Here is a 20,860-nt window from a genome sequence, read left to right on the forward strand (position 1 = left end):
AGGCACTGGCACAGGTTCCCCAGAGAAGTTGTGGCTGTGCCATCCCTGGCAGTGTTCATGGATGGGACTTTGAGCAACCTGGTCTAGTGGAGGATGTCCCTGCCCATGGCAGGGGGTTGGAACCACATGAGCTTTAAGGTCCCTTCCAACCCAAACCATTCTGATACATACATTCTTCAGATGTATGCTGTGAGAGATGCTTTTGTTTCTGGTTGAGCGGGTGCACACTACATCACAGCTCCATCTTTCACTGTGAAGCACCTCTATGTAATTTTTTGGTACATTCTGTGACTGTTTTTATTACTGACTTCTATACAGGGAAGGTGTTTGGGGTTTTCTGCTCTGCTCCATCATTACCAGGGTGGATCAATGCTCTTAAGATGTAGAGCTGTAAGATTTTCCTCAACTTTTAGCAGAATAAAACACACGCACACACACCACTTTTACATGTTAAAAATTTGTACTAGAAACGAGGTTGTCTTGTTTTGCGGAAGAAAAGGCTGTGTTGAAGCTTTTTATACTCACCTCCTTCCATCCGCCAAAACCGAGCAACAACTGACCTGCAGGTTCTCACTTGCGTTGCTCACGCAACTCCGCCTAATGGCGGCACGCCGAGAAAGCACCTCTTGTCCCACCGGCTCCATCCCTTCCCTGCCGCATCCCTCCGGGAACACGGGAATCCCCGTCCTCCGGGGAGGCCCGCGTTACGCCGGCACGGACAGGGGGTGGATAATTTGCGCTGCCGGAGCGGTACCACCGGCGAGCGCCGCCGCCTGGGTTTACCCGGCGCGGCCTCACCCCATCAGACACCTCCGCTCCCGGTTGCGGGTTTCCCTCCACCGCGCTTTGCGGACCCTGGCAGTCCGGCGAGCGCGCCGCCCGCGGGGCGGGTGTACAGGACGTTAACACGGCCGCGTTGTGGCACAGCCCCTCCCGCTTGCCGCGAGCGGGCGGTGCCCGGGCGCGCGGAGCCTGCCGGTAGGTCCCGGTGTTGTGACGCATCCCGCGCGGGGTAGTGACGCACGGTCTCCCGGCGGACGCTGTGTGGTTGGTCGGTCGGTCGGTCGGGCCGCCGGAGCGGGGGGGGGAGGGGTGAAGCGGCTGAGGCCGCGAGCGGGCGGTACGGTGCGGTGCGGTGCGGGGCCGGGCGGCGCCGGTGGAGCGCGAGCGAGGAGCGGGCGAAGGGCGTGCGCGCGAGTGCAGGGGGAACGTGAGAGGGAGCGCGCGCGCTCGCGCCCCGGCGCGCTCGCCGAGCGAACCGGCGGCGGAGTGGCGCGGCGGGGAGGGGCAGGCCGCGGAGCCCCCAGCGCAAGGCCGCGAGGCGCGTGGCGGGCGGGAGCGGCGCGCGGGCCGGGCCTGGCCGGGCCGAGCTGAGGCGGTGACAGCACTGAGCGGCGAGTGTAGCCGGGCCGCAGCGCAGGAGCGCGCCTGCACGAGGCGGCCGGCGGGGGCTGGGGCCGGGCCCGGCGCGCGCGCGCGGCGGGGCCGGGGCAGCGGTGGGGGGGGAAGGGGGCAGTAGCGGGGCCGGATCCTATCATGGCCTCGGACGGCGGCGGCGGAGGGTTCGGCGGCGGCGGCGGCAAGATTCGGACCCGGCGGTACCACCTGGGCGCCGCGAAGCCTCCCTATGCGAGGAACAAGCAGGTGAGTGCGCGGCGGCGGGAGCCTGCGGGTCACCCCCGGCGGGAGGAAGGCCTATTCCCCTGAGCCCCCTCAGCGGCGGGAGTAGGCCCAGCGCGGCGGAGCCTCCCCCTTGTTCCACGTTTCCCACTCCCCATCCCCACACGTGCGCGGCTTTGGGTCGGGGTTTCCCGGTGGAGCGGCCCGGGGAGTGGAGAAGGGTTTCCCGCCGGGGCCGCGGGCATTGTGGGATTTCCGGGCGCTCTCCCCGCTCTCGCTCCGCCGGCAGCCCCGGCCCGCGGGGGGATCCTCGCCTCCCTTTTTGTCTGCCGCTGGGCCGGGGGGAGATGCTCCCGCTTGGCAAGGAGCGAAGGCGGTAAGCGACCGCGGCGGCTAGGACCTCCTTCGCTGCGCCCTGCGGCTGGGGTGGGCCGGCCACCCCTCGGCGGGGTGGTCGCGGGGTTTTGTCTCCGGGGTGTGCGGTTCCTTAACGACCCCGGGGCGAACACCCGGAAGAATAAACTGCTGTCTGTATGCAACCGTCTCGGAGTGAGTTGTTATCCTCCCCCCCCGCCCCGTTAAACTAATGCTGGGTTATCAGGCGTAGTTACTCTTCAGATTTAAGTGCATCGCTTCTAAGATTTGTGTTTCTTGATAAAGTTCAAATCGCAAATGAGTTTGAGTCGGGCATCCTCGACTGTTTTTTTTTTTTTTTTTGTGGGATGCTGCATGCAGAGCCCTCGGGTCTGCATCTGGTAGTTTCTTCAGCCTCTTTCCTGTGACTAAATGTGCTGATGCAGTGCAAGTGAAATGTAATTCATAAGGCATTTGTTCTCCTTTGTGTTGTAGGACAGAGTAGACGGATAACAAAAACTAGGGTAAATTGCGGCACAAAAAAGAATCCCATGCCATTTAGAGTGGCTGGAGGGGGGGAGGAAGCAGAGATCTTGCCAACTGCCACTAGCCAAGAAATTGCAAGATGCCTAGAGACAGTGCTCTGGAAATTACTTCAGCGTGTACTTATGAACCTGAAGTTGACTGTTCAGCCAAAACCTTTACATTATTGCATCGGTAACATAAGCTACGGGGTTGAGTATTGTAGACAAAATTGAGGGAGTGCTGTGCATGAGTCGTTGCTTGATTAGTTTTTGTTATTTGGGAAGTACTACACTTAGGCTTTTATATAGTGTTGTACAGCAGTGTTGTGCTTATAAAGCTAGCACAATGACTTCATACAAAGGATCACTGCGCTTTCAGAGCAGATGTCAACAGCTCTTAGGTGAATGCTGGAACAATGTTGAAATTCCTGTATCTCACGTGTGTTGATCCTGTGTAGGTAACTGATAAATCTTACCCTTGAATTTGAAATAATCAGTCTAGATAGTTTTCTGACTCTTCCATTGTCTGTTATCTCGGCACTTTTTCTGGTAGGTTTATTTAAACTGTGTGCCAAAGCAGGCACGTGTTTGGGGAGGTCTGTGGGATTCTGCCCAGAGAATGGATGCTGTAAATTGAATACATAGATCAAATTAACAGTAATATACTGGGGGGGGGGGAGGGAGAGAATTATAATGATTAAATAAATAGGCAAACTGATAGACGTCAGACATGTCCACTTGTTCTAATGGGTAGCTTTTTAACCCTGTGCAGCTAGCTAACCTGCATTACATTCAAAGATGAGCTCTGGGTAGATAGCTAACTTAAATGGGAATTTATTGACAAGTGTTCCTATTTTCAATACAGTGCCCACTCTGCAGAAGTATTCTGCGCTTTAGTGTTAATTGTCTCTCGCTAATGAGTTTGGGAAGACAAGAAAGTGCTTAATGCAATCCCGACATGAGGTTATATCTCTGATTCTGATCCCCCTGTTATCAATAAGTAGGTTCATAGAGATGCTTTAATAGAACTCTTAGAGGTGTTTGTGGTCAAAGCTGCGGTCCTGAAAACCCTCAGTCTCTTCTCATTGAGCTCTGAAGGTGCCTAAGCACAGTACTCAGTATAGCTGATGCCTTTAAAGCTCTTGGGACATCTGATTTTTTAATTTTTTTTTTCCACTTCTGTGCCCAGTGGTGAGCATGATGCCTGGCTCATGACTGACTGCTTTCTGGGTGGTGTTATTTTGCTATAGTCTCCTGAAGAGTTCAGTCAGGTGAGAGTTCTCTGATCATGCCCAACATGTGCTGCAGAGTTAGTCTGCTCTAAAGGACAGTGACAGTTTTAGAAGACAGTTGGAAGAGGAGGTGTTGTTGCTGCTGCTTTGTAATGACTATTAGGTAAATCATTTGTTCAGAATGTGGTAGACCCTGCTTCAGATGCCTTTTTGCCTGGAGGGATCAACCTACATCTTCCACTTTCTGGGCAAATATCCCAGTTGCCAAGCTGTGTGTTGTCTTCAGTTCTCCTGGCTGAAGCTGTGTTACTATCCAGAAAAAGAAAGCATGATTCACTGAGCCAGAAAGAGGATGTCTAAGAAGGTGTTGCTCTCCAAGGCTGGAGACATGCAGGCTCTGATCCTTGATTTCAGAAGATGCTTTATGTTAGATCTTTCTTGGAGCAAACATGCAAAGCCCAATATTTTCTGCCTTTTTCTCCCTAAGTGCCTGATCATTAAACTTCAGAGGCATGCATCATTATGTTTGTGTGCATGTTTTTTTTTTTTAAATCTAGAGCCTTTTTTAAAAGCAGCCTCAAATAGGAGAGGTAAACAGGTGCAGCCTGGAAGAGAAGACTGACTTGCAGTTTGCGTATTCTGGACGGTGGTGATACGGCTACAGAGTCCCCCACTTGTGAAGGAACTAAGCCATGGCATTTTCCCTTCTACTCTCCTGCATTATAAGAAGTGCACTGTCAGCAGTGATATTAAACCAACAGCAGAAAGTAGCAGCACTGTTAAGTAAAGATGGCATAGACTCACCCACTGTGAAGGTTTGTGAGGTGGGAATCACATCTCAGAAAGAGCCCTTTTATAGCTCTGTGTTGGGCATTCTGGGGGTAGAACTGAGGAGTCCCTCCACATTGACTGTGCTTTCCTAGTTGCTAAGTGTTGACAGCTCCATGCTGAATGTGTTGACTTTAGATTACGCTGTGCTTAGCGTGCTACCTGTTTACTCAGCCATCTCATGCTGAAATATCCAACCTCCCTCTGTACTGTGTAAGGAGCTTAGGCACTTGGGTTAAAATTACAGCTTCTCTGAGAGCTAAACATGTGCAAGCAAGGAGCTCTTGTGTCTCACATCTGGGTTTCATCTTCCGGATGTGGCCCTGGGGTTTCTAAATGCTGGTTTGTCCTCGTCATGTAGGTAGGCTGATGATAGGGATTACATGGTATGGGTGTGTTACTGGGATGACTGTTTACATTGCTGAGGTATTAAACAGCTTCTAGTTTAGTATTTGTATATTCCAGTTGTTAATTTTATGTTTAATTTTGTGCTCTTGTAGTGTGTGCTGGTTTAGCCTGGAATAGTGCCATTCTCATGCAGGTAACATAGGTTTCAGAGGTTCTAAATGGGATTTATATGAGAAGAGCCTAAAACCACTTGTTTTGGTTATTTTTTAATTTGATAATTAACCATTCAAATGAAAATGTCGAGGAACTTTGACTCACCTGGACTTTTAAGCTCATACAAGCAGATTTGAGCATGAAAAAAAACAATTACCTGAAAAGTCTTTATAACCTTCCCATAAACCTGCATGTTTATGTTAAGCTTCAGCCTGGAGCTGTTTGATATTAGAGATAATATTTGTAGATTGAAACTTCTGCTGTGGAGCGATAAGTTTTTGTTGGTGGTTTGTTTTTTTTCTTACACATATACTTGCCTGTGCGTATTTATAATGTAGACGTGCTACATGATACACAAGAAAACGGTCCAAAGGCGTTTTCCTTTGAGAAACCAGCCTGAGTTTCTGCATGTTTGTAGTTGGTTTTGCGTTGATGTAGTTAGGATATTAGCTGAAAGGGGACTGAGCAGCCGCTGCAAGGCATATTCGCTAGTCCTGATCATTAAAGTCCTGTCTGGATTGGTGAGTTTCACAAAGTCACTTGAGAAATCATGGGAGATTCTTCCCAGATGAAGTAGCCACAGGATCTGGAGCTTAGACTATATGCAGCAATGTCTTAATTGTTACTTTATCGCCTGCTGCTGTCTTGAAGGTAGGCCAGTTGTAAACTATTGTTTGGAGTATGCATGGCATTTTCTTGTTGGGTGCTGTCTGCAGGCAGTGGGCAGATGGGATCTTATAAACCACTAGGTTTATTTTGGGAGGAAATTATGAAACTCTCAGGCTTAAGAGTTCCTAGAGTACTATGTTGAGTAATGTAAACTAGGTGAGGTTTCATAAGCATAAAGCAGGAAAATAGTAATTTAAATAACCTTTATTAAGAATGTCCATAGGGACCAACATGAGCGTAATTGTATTGGCTTAACTCCTATCAGTAGGATTGTACCTAGAAGCCTGCTTAGGTGGTTGTATTTAGAATTGTATGCATCTCTGCTTGTTTTGGTTTAGTAGTAGTCTAGCACATTAAAATTAATAGATTTGAAGAAATGTTTAATATTTATTTAAAAATCTACTTTAAATTAATGGGGTACTAGTTAATATCAGACGTTTTGTCTCTGTCCCAGTAATATCAGATTGTAGTAGTAAACCAGATGTTTAAATGTGGTACTTTTACTTCTGCTGCTACTGGATACAGAAATGTATCCTAGCTGGGAAGAACATTTTAAGCTATTGATAATTTTCTCTCATTTAGGCTAACAGTACTGCCGGCAGTACAACAAATTTGGAATGATGATTGCTATAGCATTTTATTAATATTTTGGGTTTTGCCTATCAAAGTGTTGTCATGACAGCCTTGGAGGCTGTGAAGTGTTGAAACAAAACCCACAGTATTAGTGAGCAGTACTTTAGGAGAGGAAAAAAGCAGATGAAATAGACTGTGTTAGCTGGATCACTGCAAATTGCCTTTGGTTCCTGGCAGCACATCACTTCCTCAGAGTTATTTATTCCTCCAGTCAGTAATTAGAACCGGCTCTTGCTCCCCTGCCCTGGAGGAACTGAGCTGCTGCTGATTCGAAGGACTGTGAGAGGACAGAGTTCAAAATGTCTTTGCATGACTAAAAAAGTTTGAGCAGAGCTATTTCAGAGGGATGCAGATGTGGGCTACCGTAGCCTCTGTAACAAATACGTATCGCAGTGGGATGACCTGCTCAGTGAACTTGGGGTAAGCAGTGGATGTTGTTTACCTGCACTTTTAACAAGGACCTGAGCATGGTCTCCTGTGTTATCCTTGTAGTCCAGCTGGTGAAATGCAGACGTGTTGGGTGGACTGTAAAGTAGTTGGGAAATTAGTTGGGACCATGGGCCTCAAAGGTTTGTCAATCAGCAGTAGAAAATTCTAGTGACAGCTGCTTGTAAGTAGAGGCTCTTGGAGATTGATATTTATGTCTTTATTAACAACATGGGATGAAGGAATGGCATACATCCTCAACAGGCTCCCAGATGATACCAAACCTAGGGGAACATCAGCCGTATTGTATTATGAAGGATGGGATTGCTTCTGAGGGAATCTTGATAGAAATGGACTGCTGGGAACATCATGAGGTTTGATAAAGGCAAATGCCAAGTCCTTCACCTGGGACAAAAAAAACATCTGGGACAGCAAACTGAATCTAAGTCAGCAGTATGCCATTGAGGTAAAGAAGGCCTTCTGGGTGGTATTAGTAAGAATGTGGGAAGGTTGTTGAGGGAGCTATTTTTTCTGCTCTATTCAACACCTTTAGGACTGCATTTGGACTGTTGTGTCCAATTTTGGTCTTTCCAGTACAAAAAAAAAAAGGTGTTTACATACTGGAGTGAATCTAGTCGAGGGCCACTGAAAGGATCAGGGGGCTGAGACAGCTGTGTGTATTCAGCTTAAGAGCAAATAATAAACAAGAGTATAAAGAAGGTACACCAAGGCTATTGTTCACTGCAGTAGAAAAAGAGACAGTGGACTCAGTTGCAAAAATGAAAGTTCTGATTTAATACTGGGACAAGTCTTTGTGAGGACAGCCAACATGTTGGAAGAGCTGCCTAGAGTCTCCATCCCTGGAGCTGCTCAAAACCCGGGTGGGCACAGCAACCTGTTCTTGGCCTTTCTCTGAGTGGGAGGTTGGAGTAGGTGACCTGGGGTGTCATACAGCTTCTGTGTGGTTCTGTGAGTGCTGCTGTTGGACCACAGAACACCCACAGACGTGGTCTCAGTGTAAATGCCAATGTTACTCTAGGTTGATAATCCTTTTGTTTGTCCATCCTCTATTTTCAAGGGAAGAGATAATGACTTCCATCTTGCCATTGGATTTTATCTAGAGTAAATTGCAGGGTTGCCCTCAAGAACAGAATAGCTAAGAGGCTTTTCTCTTTCTTTTCTAAAAAAAAAAAAAAAAAAAGAAAAAGAAAAAGTCTTCTGTGGTCATTTTCTGCTGTTAAATTGCAAAAAATCCTTGAGTTTTTGTATTTTAAAGTTCTGTGTAATCGATCCAGTGTTTATTGTGTAGCTCTTGTACATCTACAATATGTTGAATTATGATATTTATACAGTCATGAGAGAAGGAGGAGATGCTCCTCAGTGTACGTTTCTTGGTATGTACTACTAAGACAACATAATGAAAACTTTCCTCTGTGCTTTTTGTAACAGTACAGGTCCTCAATGATGAAGAATTAAGTGTCCACAATGTTCTTCTAATGAAAAATCCTAGCCATTAGGCAGATTTTTTTAATTACTTGTTCCGGTATTAGATTACTTGTCTATGCATTTTTGTGAACAGCTGCCCTAAATATATTTGTTGTTTTCTTTTGTACACATCTCTTGTGCTAGGTATCTTCCCTCTTGGCAATACATTCCATATTTTATTTTATCACGGAATCTCAGACCAGTTTGGGTTGGAAGGGACCTTAGAGATCATCCAGGTCCAGCCCCCTGCCATGGGCAGGGACACCTTCCACTAGACCAGGTTGCTCAAAACCCTGTCCAGCCTGGCCTTGAGCACTGCCAGGGATGGGGCAGCCACAGCTTCTCTGGGCAACCTGTTCCAGTGCGTCACCACCCTCACAATGAAGAGCTTTTCCCTAATATCTAATCTACATCTCTCCTCTTTCAGTTTGAAGCCATTACCCCTTGTCCTGTCACTACATGTCCTTGTCAAAGTCTCTCTCCAGATTTCTTGTAGGCCCCCTTTAGGTACTGGGAAGCTGCTATAAGTTCTTAACAGAGTTTTCCCCAGGCTCAACAAACCCAACTCTTTCAGCCTGTCTTCATAAGAAACATGCTCCAGACCTCTGATCACCTTTGTGGCCTCTGCTGGACTCACTCCCAAATAAATAAAGCTTTATTTTTTTAATTTATAGTGCTGCTTTTAAAGTCTTTACTTGCCTTGTCCATGTGCCTAGATGCTACAGATCTGTCTGCCTGTTACAAGTGTCTAATTGAAGGTACAATTTAAATGCACCTTTTAAGCCAAACAGATGGTAATTTTGCTAACAGTTGAGCTCCTTGAAAGTGGTGTTATTCACACTGTATGTCACCACTTCTGGTGGGAGATTGTTATACAAACAACTTTGTTGGTGGAAGGGACTGGGTATGTAATCTCTAAACCCTTTAAGCCAAATCAGTTGGACCGTCTTAAAACTGAGTGGAGGCAAGCATGAGCTAGCTTGTTTGACTTTGCCTGAAGCGTAAGTAGTTTTGCAGCTTGCTGATACAGTGTTTGTCACTGTGGTATTCTAGATTACTGTACAAAAATACTAATTAAAAGATCTTCTGTTAACTGTAAGATTTGTTTTTCTTTGTTTTTGTTGGAGAGTTTTACAAATACATTTCCCGTCTTGACGAGAAGAGACTTTTTCTCCCCTTTGTCTAGGAAATGCAACAGCACTAAAGCTTTTGTATTAGGGTAACTAGTAATTTCTGAGGGGGTGAAGTTTCCTTCGAGTTTCTGTAACTTATAATTGTGTTTTGCATTTAATTACAGTGGTTTTGTGGCTTGGTTGTGACCATCTTTTTTTTTTTTTTGAAGTAAGCAGAAGTTCATCTTTTTGTTCATCTTTGCCAGGAAAAACGTACACAAACACACGGACACCAGCATGAACTCAAGTCTGACAGTTTTAGCACACACACTAGCTTTGCCTGTAGAAAATTTTCTCCTTCCTGAGGTTGTTCGTTACTATCTCCATAGCTCTGATATGGAAAGAGTTGGGTGAGAGTGTACCCAGAGAACTGACTTTGCTTTTAGTTGTGATTGTGTTTTGAATCAAACTCTGCTTGAAGCAGATGAGTCTCCCAACTGTCCACTACTAGACCTCAAGGCCTGGTGACTTCCAAGAGTACAGTAAATCAAGCAAAGGGTTAAACAGTTCATCTGGTCTTTTCTTTGAGACTGAATTACAGGTCTAATGTATAAAGATCTTATTTGCCTTAAATGTAGGAAAGAGAAAGAGCTTGCCATTTCTATTATCAATTCTATTTGGTGAAATAGAAATGCTGTAATGAATTGGGTCTTATTGTATAGAGAATACCTACAAGATAGATACTTTAATGCCTGAACTGTGTATTTGAGTCCTAAATATAAAATGTTTGTTAGCATACTGTGTGCTAAATCGGATAACTTGTACTAATGGCCTTGTAAAGACCATCTAGTGCTATTTGAAATAGATTTCTTGATCATTCTGATTTTAGAAACTTTAAACTTTTTGTCCGTGTGGTTATGTCAGAGTTTGCTATTCCGATGCTGTGGATTTTTTTTTTTTTTTAGCTATTGTTGTTAAATAAAAATAATCAGTTTAGACTGTAGAGTTCCCTTATAGGAAAAGAAAAATATTCTAAGCAGCATTTGAAATAATGTAATTCTGTGTACTGTTTATGAAACTTGACTACAGCCACACTGTGTGTGGCAGTCTTTCAATAAATAAATAGCAACTGTGCGTACAGTCCCTTCTTAAATTAAGAAAGAACCCCTTTAAAAATGCTTGTGAAGTTGTAAGTGAAAGTAGTTCTCTTTAATCTAAATTTTGTTTCGATGGTGATAGATTTCTGTCTCAAAGTGTAGCACTGAACATACACTCAGTAATTTACAGTGCCCATCACTGATTGATGCTGAGGATGAGCTAGAACCTAATGTAGTGCTTTTACAAGGAAGGAAGAAAAGTGCCCTGTACTTGGTGTGCTCTTTGTAATGTCACAGTATAATGTCACTGTGTCAACTAAAGGTGTGGACAGAACCTGAGATAAAACCATTCAGTGTGACAAGGATTTAACCTAGTGGGTTAGCACTGATTTAGCTACTAGGGCATACACTGGCATTTTGCACTCAGATGGAAGTGATATTGATGGGTACAGATGTGCAAGCAGTGCCAAAACGTAAAACAGCACCTGAAGTTCCCTGTACTGCTTATTCTAAAGCTAACTAGACATAGGAAATTAAGGCTCACTTCAAGCAATGAAAAGGGAATATACTGGCATCTGGTATCGTAATCCCTTCTTCATGATTTTTAGAAATAAATCTGATCTAGTCCACTTGCCTTAAAAAAGATTGTTGTTTTCAAATATTACATAATTAATGGCATTCCTGGAACATATTGTTCATATTAAGTCATAGTTTTATTGTCTTTTTTTTTCTAAATGAAATGTCAAACTCTGCTGTCCTTCATCCAAATTGAAACCACTCCCCAAGTAGCAAAAGCAGAGTTAGTTTAAGCCAGTCTGAGTTTGCTGCTGCAAGAGACAATCATGTCATGTTCCCACTTCTGTTCCTGCAGCCCAGCCATGTGGTAAGCTGGACCAGTGACCTGAAGCCCTTGAAGGGCATTGCTCACCATCACAGTGTGTAGATGAATTTTTGGCTGGATCTTTTAGGTAGAGCCCTGATACAGTTTGTCCCTTTGCTGCATACGTGTGCTAGCAGCAGAGCAAGGGAAGGGTGAGTTGATGAGAGGAGAAATGGCAGTACAGACAAAGGATGGTTAAAAGAATGGATAATCTTTGTTTCTTTGTCCTGGCTCCCTGATCTTGCTGTCTCTCAGGCCAGTTCTGGTGCACTGAGCCAGTTGAACTCGTTAGTCCAGCAGAGAAACATGTACTTTTTTGCCAGATTAATGAATTCAGCTAGTACGGAGAGTAGCTGTTACGCGCCAGAGCTGACATGAGGTAACCATGGGGGATGGAGAGGGCACGGAAATGCGTTTTTGATGGTTGGAAGTGGTTAGATCTGCTCTATAATGGTGAACTTCACTGTTAGGTGCAGGTTTTATTTTTGAGGAATCACTGATTCATATGTTCTAATAACTTGAACTTTGCAATGGGAAGCAAATAAATCTCATTGGCCTGGAGGTAAAAACTTGATGCTTTGCAGAGGTTTGCACACAGTGAAGTGGAAATTAGCTCTTTTATCTGGTTGCGTATTTTGCATCTCTGACAAATACCTTTGTATAATCTATATATAATATTTTTCATGCATCTTTTCATACATGTGGGATTTACCTAAGCTTCTCAAACTGAATCAGGTCAATTACAAAAAATACATATTTTCCAGTAATGCATCATTGGTGAGTACTCCTGCCAGCATACACCATCCCCAGTCCTCCATGCTATTTGAAAGACCCTTATGAGCTTGGAAAACTATTCCATAAATATTTTTGGCCAAGTAGCCTACTTCTAAGTTTGTAAGGTGAACTGTGTCCATAACTATTGATTTTCTTCCTTTATATAACTCTGTTGAAAAAATTGTATTTTAAAGTAGGAAATTACGATACATGTTGTTTTACTATTTAGTATTTCTGTCTATATAGATTTGCTTAGAATTGCATCTCAAGGCAATATGCCTTGAGTAACTGAAACTGTAGTTAGTGTTGTGGTGTTTGTATACATAGACACAGATATATCTAGCAGAGCTCCAGACACTTAAGATGATGCATGGAATTTGCAAAACTGTTGTAAATAGCTATTCCTAAGTACTGGATCTTTTCAGCAGATTTCTTTTTTTTGTGTTTGGAGGGGTTTTTTTCTTGCTTGTTTGTTTACTTTTCTGCTGATACTTTAGGATAAGAATAGAGTATGAGCGCGCTTAAGATGAGCGGACAACTGTTGGTGCTGACAGGAGCTCTCAGACTGCTGAAATCAGTCAAGTTAAGGACTAAAACACATTCACTGACTAAAACACTGCTACATGTAGTCAGGATTGCCAGTAGGTTGCATCTACTGCCCTTTCACGATACTAAGTTTGGTGCCTCTGTGGCCTGTAGAGATGAGCTGTTTAGGAGCATTAAAGCTCGTAACAGCAGGTGCCACTTCCTCTGCTTCCAACCTTGGTTTGGAAACTAGAAGAGTTTTTGTGCCATAACATGTTCAGCGTAGATGTAGTGAATGAAGATGTTCAGGAAGGACTGGTGTGCATTTGTGGCATGAGGAGTTTGGGATTTGAGCAGTTTGCTCAGATTTTGCTGGAGGAATAAGCCTGTTAGAATTGTCATGGGCTTTGTCTTTTGTATTTCACCTCTGAAGATTTGTTTGCATCAGTGAGCTGTGCAGTATCCTTGCTAGCCTTATAAAAGGATTAGTGATGCCTGTGTGGGGAAATGGTAGTACCAAGGAACCTAGGATGACAAAGTATGAAACTGGTGGCACAAGAGGGGTAGGGAACGTGTTCTGGTGCTGACAGGGTAGGCTTATGTTGCATGTTCAGGGAGAGGGAAAGGGTGTTCAAACACCCTTGAAGAATAAGAAAACTAAAAGGGTAAGATTAAAATCAGCCAGCTTTAAAGACAGTGTAAGGCATGACACTGCTGAAGTCCTAGCAAGAATATGGGAGTGTGCATGTTTAAAACGTGCAGTTGGTCTGGGGTACCTTAACTGCCTGCCTTGGACAGGAATCCAGACATAGGGCTTTAAGGGTTGCCTTTCAGCTGTGATGGGCAGGTCAGAGGTGCCATAAGGAAATTTTCATTTTCTTGCTTTCTTTTTCTGTTGTGAGAATGGGCATACCCTGGAGTGTGTGGCTTTAGTAAGGATGTGGGATTTTTTAGCAATAGCTGTGTTTGATGATGGTTCATGCATAATACCTTAATAGTTCTTTCACAGTGCCTTTAATCAATATTTTCATTTTGCATACAGAAAATGGAGGTGTGTTTCCATGTATTTTGCTTTTCCTTGCTTTGTCACTAAGCCAGCAGTATTTTGGAGCAAAAAACAAGGCTTTTGGTCTTCCCCTGAGCCTGAGCCAGAAGGAGCAGCCTACTAATACCTGTTACAGTGTGGCTGCATGAAATCCAGCTCCTGGATTGCTTTGGGAGGTTACATCAGTGTTAGTGCTGATGATAGGGACACGCTAGCAAGGCTGCCACATGCAAGAAAGGGTCAAACCAGCATGGTTTTAGGTGTGGATGGTAAAATGTCATCTTGGTTAATTATTAACTAGCTAGATTCTCCATTTATTCATTTAGATTACTAATGATTGGATGCCTGTGACTTCTCAGGTAGTTTTCAGTCCTAGGAGCAAAAAGAATCATTTAGGTCAGTTTTATGGCCAATAATGTCTGTTCTCTGATGGAGAAACTCTCTAGCAACGCTGAGTGCAGTAGTGGCCAACTTTTTTGGAAAGAGCATCGCCTTGGATGCAGTTTATGTCCTAACCATTTGCTTATTTTGGCATTCACTCCTGTGAGTTCCTGATACACTTTTATTCATAACAGCAAAATATTTGCCCTGAAGAGTGGGACAGTGTCACAGGCAAAGGTGGAAGTGAGGGGCTGAGGGCAGAGTTGGGGAACTGCCTCTTTGCTAGTACCGTGCACTGAACTATTTGTGAACTCTGGTATTACATAGTGTTAGCTTTTGTTGGAAAGCTGAGGCTTAGTATTTATGTAGAATAGCAGCAACATCCTAAGCATGGTACATGGTGTATATCTTTGTGTGGTAATTGTGATGGATATGTTTATAGCTCAGTAGTCTGTCTAGTTTAAACTGTCTCTGGATATTTTGTCTTTATGCAAGTACGAGATCGAATTACAGATCATTATGAAAAACATCAAATTGTAAGTTGACTTTCTGTGAAAAGGCTTTCTGTTTTCTGCCTTCCCTATCTCCTCTTTCTCCACCCCCTTCTTAACTCTAGATTCAAGGGTGCCTAATTTGTTCATAACTCCTGTTAGTTGGTATTTGCATTATTGTGTATGAGAGACTTGAATAAGTGATACGGGCTTCTTTTTTCATTTGTATGCTATATTTTTTTTTTTTTTTTTAAGAAAGTTGAATACAGCAGGGTTCTGGTTTCACAGTTGCTTACTAGACTGTAACTATTACATGCTCAAAGAACATTCTCGATTTCTACACCTGAATTACTATTTTGTTGCCTAAACCCAGAAAAATACCAAAGTACCTTGCCAGAGCCTTTGGTACATGTGTTACCAACTGGTAATGGAGTTCAGCAAAAATCTCTTTAACTCGTTACTTTTCAGTTTCCAAAGTGTTGAATTTGCAGTTTGCATGCAGCTTGCAGAGTTTAACACCTGGTTCTTTGGCTGCAGTCAGAGTAAGAGAGAGGGAGCTCCATGCTGCAAGTGATCTGATGCACAGGGTTGAGATTTGACAGGAAGGTGTGTTGAAATCTTGAGGGCATGATTCCCCATCAGGGGGACAAGTGACTGCCTAAAACAAAATGGTAAATAAGCATCTCTTAAATGTAGAATGTAAGCCTTGTGAAGAACTGTTGAATGTCAAGATGGAAATGGCTGTTACGTACTCAGTCATTGCAGAATATTAAGGTTTGGAGATCGAAAACTTTAACGTACCATGAAATGAAATTTGGTCAAAACGGATCTCTTTAACAGTCCTGTAGTGAGGCGTCTGTTATTCAACTACAGCTGTTTCTTTCAGGGTACTCTGACTGTTCAGAGCATAACAGTGGGGTTTTTTGATACATGTTGTTATTGCAGTTCAGCATTAGAAAAATTAGAAATATTTAAGTTCACTGATTGTAGCAGCTATTATAGTCATTAGTATCACTGCAAAGAATTGCTGAGCTTCTTGTTTTGATGGGTTTTCAAGTGAAGGCGTTAAGGGGAAGAATCCTCAAAACCTGTATGTACATCAGCAGTTATTTAGAAATAGAATTTTCTGATGACCTTGTGACTTGATAAGCCTCTTGTAAGCTTTGGCTGAAATGTCAGAACCTTGAACATTGTCAAGGTCACTGGGGAGTGCAGAAACTGATAGATCAGTACTAAATCAATATTGGGTGAATTTTTGTCACATGTGTCCCAGCGGTGTAGAGATCCTATGTCAAGAGTCATCCCCTTCTATATTATTCTTGTCCTGAATATTTGCTATCTAACATCCATCTTCAAAGTGCGTGCAAGGCTGCATTGTAGCGTGTGCTGTTGGCTGTGTTTCTGTAGTTAACAAGTGTTTTTTTTCCTTTCAAGCAGGGAATCATTAGCAGAATGACAGCATCGGTGAAAAACATTGTACCAGGATGGTTGCAGAAGTATTTCAATAAAAGTGAAGATGAATGTGTAGATGCAAATGAATCTACAGACCAGGAAGAGAATCCAGTAAACTATCACCATGATTATGCAAATGAAGATACCATCGTGATTGATGGGAGAGTCACGCCTGAAACAGCAAGAATTAATTTAGAAGGTATGTGAAAAATCATTTAGCATTCTGGCCATCTGTATTTGTTCACAGATTTGTAGCTCTGAATCTAAATTTCTAAGGGAAGCTGGAAGGAGCATTTTGACAGAATTAAAAATAAATAAATCCCCCCCCCAACCAACCAAACCCACCAACAAAACCAAAGCACCTCAAAAAAACACCAAACACTCCCTCCCCTCCCAGTAACTGTTTCTGAAACTGCAGTTATGTTATGCAGTTTCTGCACACATAACTGCAGAACATACTGGTGGTTGTCTTACAGCTCTTGGAAGTCATCAGTTAACTTCAGGTAGTCAATTAGCCAGGTGCAGAATTTTGGTAATATTCATTTGCAAGTGTGCTGGGTCACATTTTCTTTTGGAAAGCTCTGGAATGAACGTGTCTAATTGCCTAAGGTAATAAAAACATTAATTTGTTTTGTGTCCTCAGAACAAAAGACCAGATGCTAAAGTGACAGAGGAAAATTCCTTCTCATGTCCTGATTTTTTTGTTGTTGCTTGGGGGGGGGGTGGGGGGTGGTGTTTGTTCCTTTGGACTTCTTCAGTTTAATTCCTTGTTAGTTTAATGAAGAACTGAGGAACTTGGTCTGTGACATTATTCTTTTTGAAATATGTTTCTTTCAAAATTTCCATGTGCTTTCTTTCAAAATACATTTTTTTGAAATATGTAGTAACATTAAGGTAAATGCATAGCTAGTGTGGGGTCTTTGAAAGCCTGTTTGGACCCATGGCAAAGAATTTTGCAACCCTTCACCATATAAAAGACCTGTGTCTTATATCTGTATCTCACTGTTTCTATGGATCTCTGTAAATTTGCATATGCTCTCGTTTGAGCTTCTCTTAAATTAGCAGTATTGTGGAACTTAATTAAGTAGAGAAGTTTTGTCTGAACATGTGTACATAGCCATCTGTGTGGAAAGTCAGTTGCTTCTGTTGTTGGCAGAATGGAAAATAATGAGGAAATACCTTTGCCACCAGTGTCATCTAATTGTAAATAAGGAGCTTTATTGCTTTTTGTGTAGCTGTAGCTTCAGGATGAGTTTGGATAAAGGAATAGAGAAGGTCTTCATGAATGAGGAACACATGTTGGCTTTCCTGAAGAACTGTGTGAAAGGACCTTTCAGTAAGAACAGCTGCACAGCAAACTTTCTAGCTGTAAAAAATTATGAGCAGATGGACACCCTAGAACCTTTAATAGCTTTAGTTGCAGTCTGGATGCTGTAGGCCAATCTTTCTGGCTATAGTTAATCAGATTTTTAATTATTACTACTGTTACTATTTTGGAATGCTTGTTTCTTCAGCTCTGAGTTACCAGTGTGCTATAGTCTATATTCCTTTGCTTGGCCAGCCTTTAACATGATAGCGCTTTATCTTGAACATGACAGTCCTAAAAACCTGCCAGTGCTTTGGAGACCTAATTACTAGTATTGTGGTGGTTATGAAGATTGAACTAGCTAGTTTAAGCTTCAGTGCAAATATCATAGAATCATAGAATAGTTAGGGTTGGAAAGGACCTTAAGATCATCAAGTTCCAACCCCCCTGCCATGGGCAGGGACACTTCACAATAAACCATCTCACCCAAGGCTTCGCCCCACCTGGTCTTGAACACTGCCAGGGATGGAGCATTCACAACCTCCCTGGGCAGCCCATTCCAGTGCCTCGCCACCCTAACAGGAAAGAATTTCCTCCTTATATCCAATCTAAACTTCCCCTGTTTAAGTCTTAACCCGTTACTCCATGTCCTGTCACTACAGTAAAGAGGATGGTGACTCAAAATCACGTTTGTATCCAGAACTCCCAGGAGAGACTGTGGCCTTACATGGGTATCAGGCAAGATACTTATTAAGAGCTGTTCCATTTGGGTGGCAAGTTGTAGCTGTGGTAGCACCTCTTGCAGGACACTGGAGAGGTTCATGAGGCAAAAATGTCTATCTTGCAACTGAGGCCATGGTGCTTACTTGTCTTTGTGCCCACATCTCAGAAGTTAATGGACAGAAATAATGTTTTGCCTGTAGCATGACCTGATGTAGTAGAATTTAGAAAGAGGGATGATGACACCAAAACAAATAACTCCCCCAGAAAATCTCTGGAAATACCCATTTTCATGTCATGTATTCATATTAACATCATCTGTGTTATAAGATTACATAAACTGCAGATTTGTCTGTAACTTGGCATGTAATTTCAAATTTTGGAAAGCTTATTGCAAGTTTTGTCTGCAAAAGAAGGATGTATATTTTTGATTTAGTGGAAGACCCAGTGTTACAGCACTTGAACATGGAGTCAGAATCTGGTGTTGTAAAACCTCATCATTAACTGCTTCTTAATGGGACATTAATACTTAGTATTACAAGCAGTGTTGTAATCAGACAGACAAAACCCTGTCTCAGTGAGGAAGAAGTTAAATTTGCCTTCTCTATTTTTGTGCTTGAAACTTGGCAATAGCATGACTGTTGATTGAAAACAGGTTTTGGCTTCTGTAGCTTGCCTATAGGAAAGCTAATTGTCTTCCTGTTCTTGTTTAGAACCATCCACAAGTAGATCTGCATTGAACTACTCAGATGTGTTAACAAGGCCGTCTCTTCATCGGAGCCATTTGAACTGTACTATGTTGGATTCTACAGTACCACATTGTCAGCCCTCTACATCTTCTTCACTTGGCATTGGCAGTCCTGGACTGTCTCTTGTAAGAGAAATAAAAGATTCTACCTCTCAGCATGATGATGATAACATCTCAACAACCAGTGGCTTCTCCTCTAGAGCATCTGATAAAGGTAACTTTCATGTTCTCTAACTGATTTTTGATAACATGAAGTACTTCATATTCTTTAATATTCCAGGTCACCTTAGTAAATGAAATAGGTGACTGTCAGCTTTGGGTGTTAGAATTAAATTGAATTTTTAGCATTTTAAGAAGTATATAATCCTGTCATCTTTTTAATATAACCATGCTTTGGAATGTATTTGTGAGACTTGATGTTGAGTCAGTGCTGATGAACACAGTTTTAGCTAGGTTATCTGTAAATCTTGAACTTGGATAGTAGGATCTGAAGATGACTGCCTGTAGCTGGACAGGTAGGTTGAATGCCTAGAAGGTGTGTCTCCATAAAACATACATGGAAAATAGGTTGTAAACTCTGTTAGTTCAGCCTTTGAGGAATTTTTCAGGTTTAAAGCCTGTGCAATTCTGACCTATGCTGGCCTCTAACCCTTTACCAACATAGGAAAAACTTTGTATTATTATAGATGCACCAGTGTTTATGAAGTTCCCTTTTATCTTACTGTGAAAAAATTAAAAAATAAAATTGCTCTGCATTGGAAGCATATTAACTTGTGCGTGCTTTTGAAAGTTTACTGAAAGGTAATGTATTTGCAGTTCTGTGAACAGACTTAAGTGTTGACACTTGGTTTTCATACAATATGTGAAATTGATCTGTTTGAAAAACTCTGAAGATTGTAGACTGTTTGAGAAATACATGTTAGGAGACTTTTAAATTCTGTAAGACTTATTTTTATGTATTAAAGAACTCTGGTATTAGTGTGTTCTTCAGTATTAAAGTTCTCTATGTATACAAGGCATTTATATATCGCATGTGTCATTTTGGCAGATATCACAGTTTCAAAAAATACTTCAGCACCACTGCTCTGGTCCACAGAAGCTGAAAGATCTCATTCCCTCTCACAACATCCTGCAGCTAGCTCTAAAAAACCTGCGTTCAATTTGTCTGCTTTTGGATCTCCCTCTCCTGTAAGTACTGCACAGTGTCAGTTTTAAATAGTTTGAATTTGTAGCCATTTTACTAACCACTTATCTTAATACCGTCCTGTAGTCACTTGGAAATGCTTCTGTCTTTAAGACAAGCCAGCTTGGGGATTCTCCATTTTACCCTGGAAAGACCACTTACGGTGGTGCAGCTGCAGCAGCAAGGGAGACAAAAGCACGGATTGCTCCTTATCAGGTATGAGAATAGCAGTGAGGCCTGAGGGAAAATGTAAGCAAAGTACAGAAGAGGTAGCACTGCCAGAAGAGCTGTGAGCAGGGGGCTGAAAATGTGGCAACAGTTCCCATTTTGCCCTTTCAACCTACAAGAGTAGGAAAGAACAATTTCTGTTTAAATTATTTTTTAACAGTTTATGTAGAAATCCTCGTTGTGATGCACAAGAATGACAGTAATGTCTTAGATTCTAGCTAGTTGTTTGTAGTTGGGGTTTCCTCTGTTGTTAACTCTTAAAAAAAAAAATCCATTGGCTGCTTCCTGACTGTGTTGTATTAAAATAACATGTAACTAAAACCAGTAATGGCATAACTTGTGTTTATAGTAGCAAAAGCTACCTGCCTGATACTTACTTGGGTACCTTGCACAAGCATACCTACACTCATGCTATGAATATATTGTGTAAAACTGTGCGCTCTTACTATAGTGGTGTCTAAGAGGCAACTTGGCTGATCCTTTGCTCTTCTGTTACCTAGAGGGATGCATGCAGTCCTAATCCAATCTCAAGATAAACAATAAAATGCTTTCTATTTTATTATCATTCAGTTAGCTCTTGAAAAGA

The 20,860-nt window shown here is 42.6% G+C and overlaps 1 protein-coding gene across 5 annotated transcripts in view; it reads left to right on the plus strand.

The window, feature by feature from the left end:
• The first annotated feature begins 1,508 nt into the window (after positions 1 to 1,508).
• Positions 1,509 to 20,860, plus strand: part of NUP153 (nucleoporin 153) — a 43,718-nt gene continuing 24,366 nt past the window's right edge. For 3 of the 5 annotated variants that reach the window (XM_062617948.1, XM_062617949.1, XM_062617952.1), the window contains exons 1-5: positions 1,509 to 1,644; positions 16,072 to 16,288; positions 18,829 to 19,077; positions 19,912 to 20,051; positions 20,134 to 20,262. In XM_062617948.1, the coding sequence (XP_062473932.1) occupies positions 1,537 to 1,644; positions 16,072 to 16,288; positions 18,829 to 19,077; positions 19,912 to 20,051; positions 20,134 to 20,262 (843 nt within the window). In that variant the 5' untranslated portion in view covers positions 1,509 to 1,536. The remainder of the gene's footprint in view (positions 1,645 to 16,071; positions 16,289 to 18,828; positions 19,078 to 19,911; positions 20,052 to 20,133; positions 20,263 to 20,860) is intronic. The other 2 variants (XM_062617950.1, XM_062617951.1) reach the window with 2 other exon arrangements.

The sequence above is a fragment of the Pezoporus occidentalis genome, unplaced genomic scaffold, assembly GCF_034315485.1.
Source record: "Pezoporus occidentalis ecotype Australia unplaced genomic scaffold, CSIRO_AGI_Poc_V1 ctg2, whole genome shotgun sequence".
Taxonomy (NCBI): domain Eukaryota; kingdom Metazoa; phylum Chordata; class Aves; order Psittaciformes; family Psittacidae; genus Pezoporus; species Pezoporus occidentalis.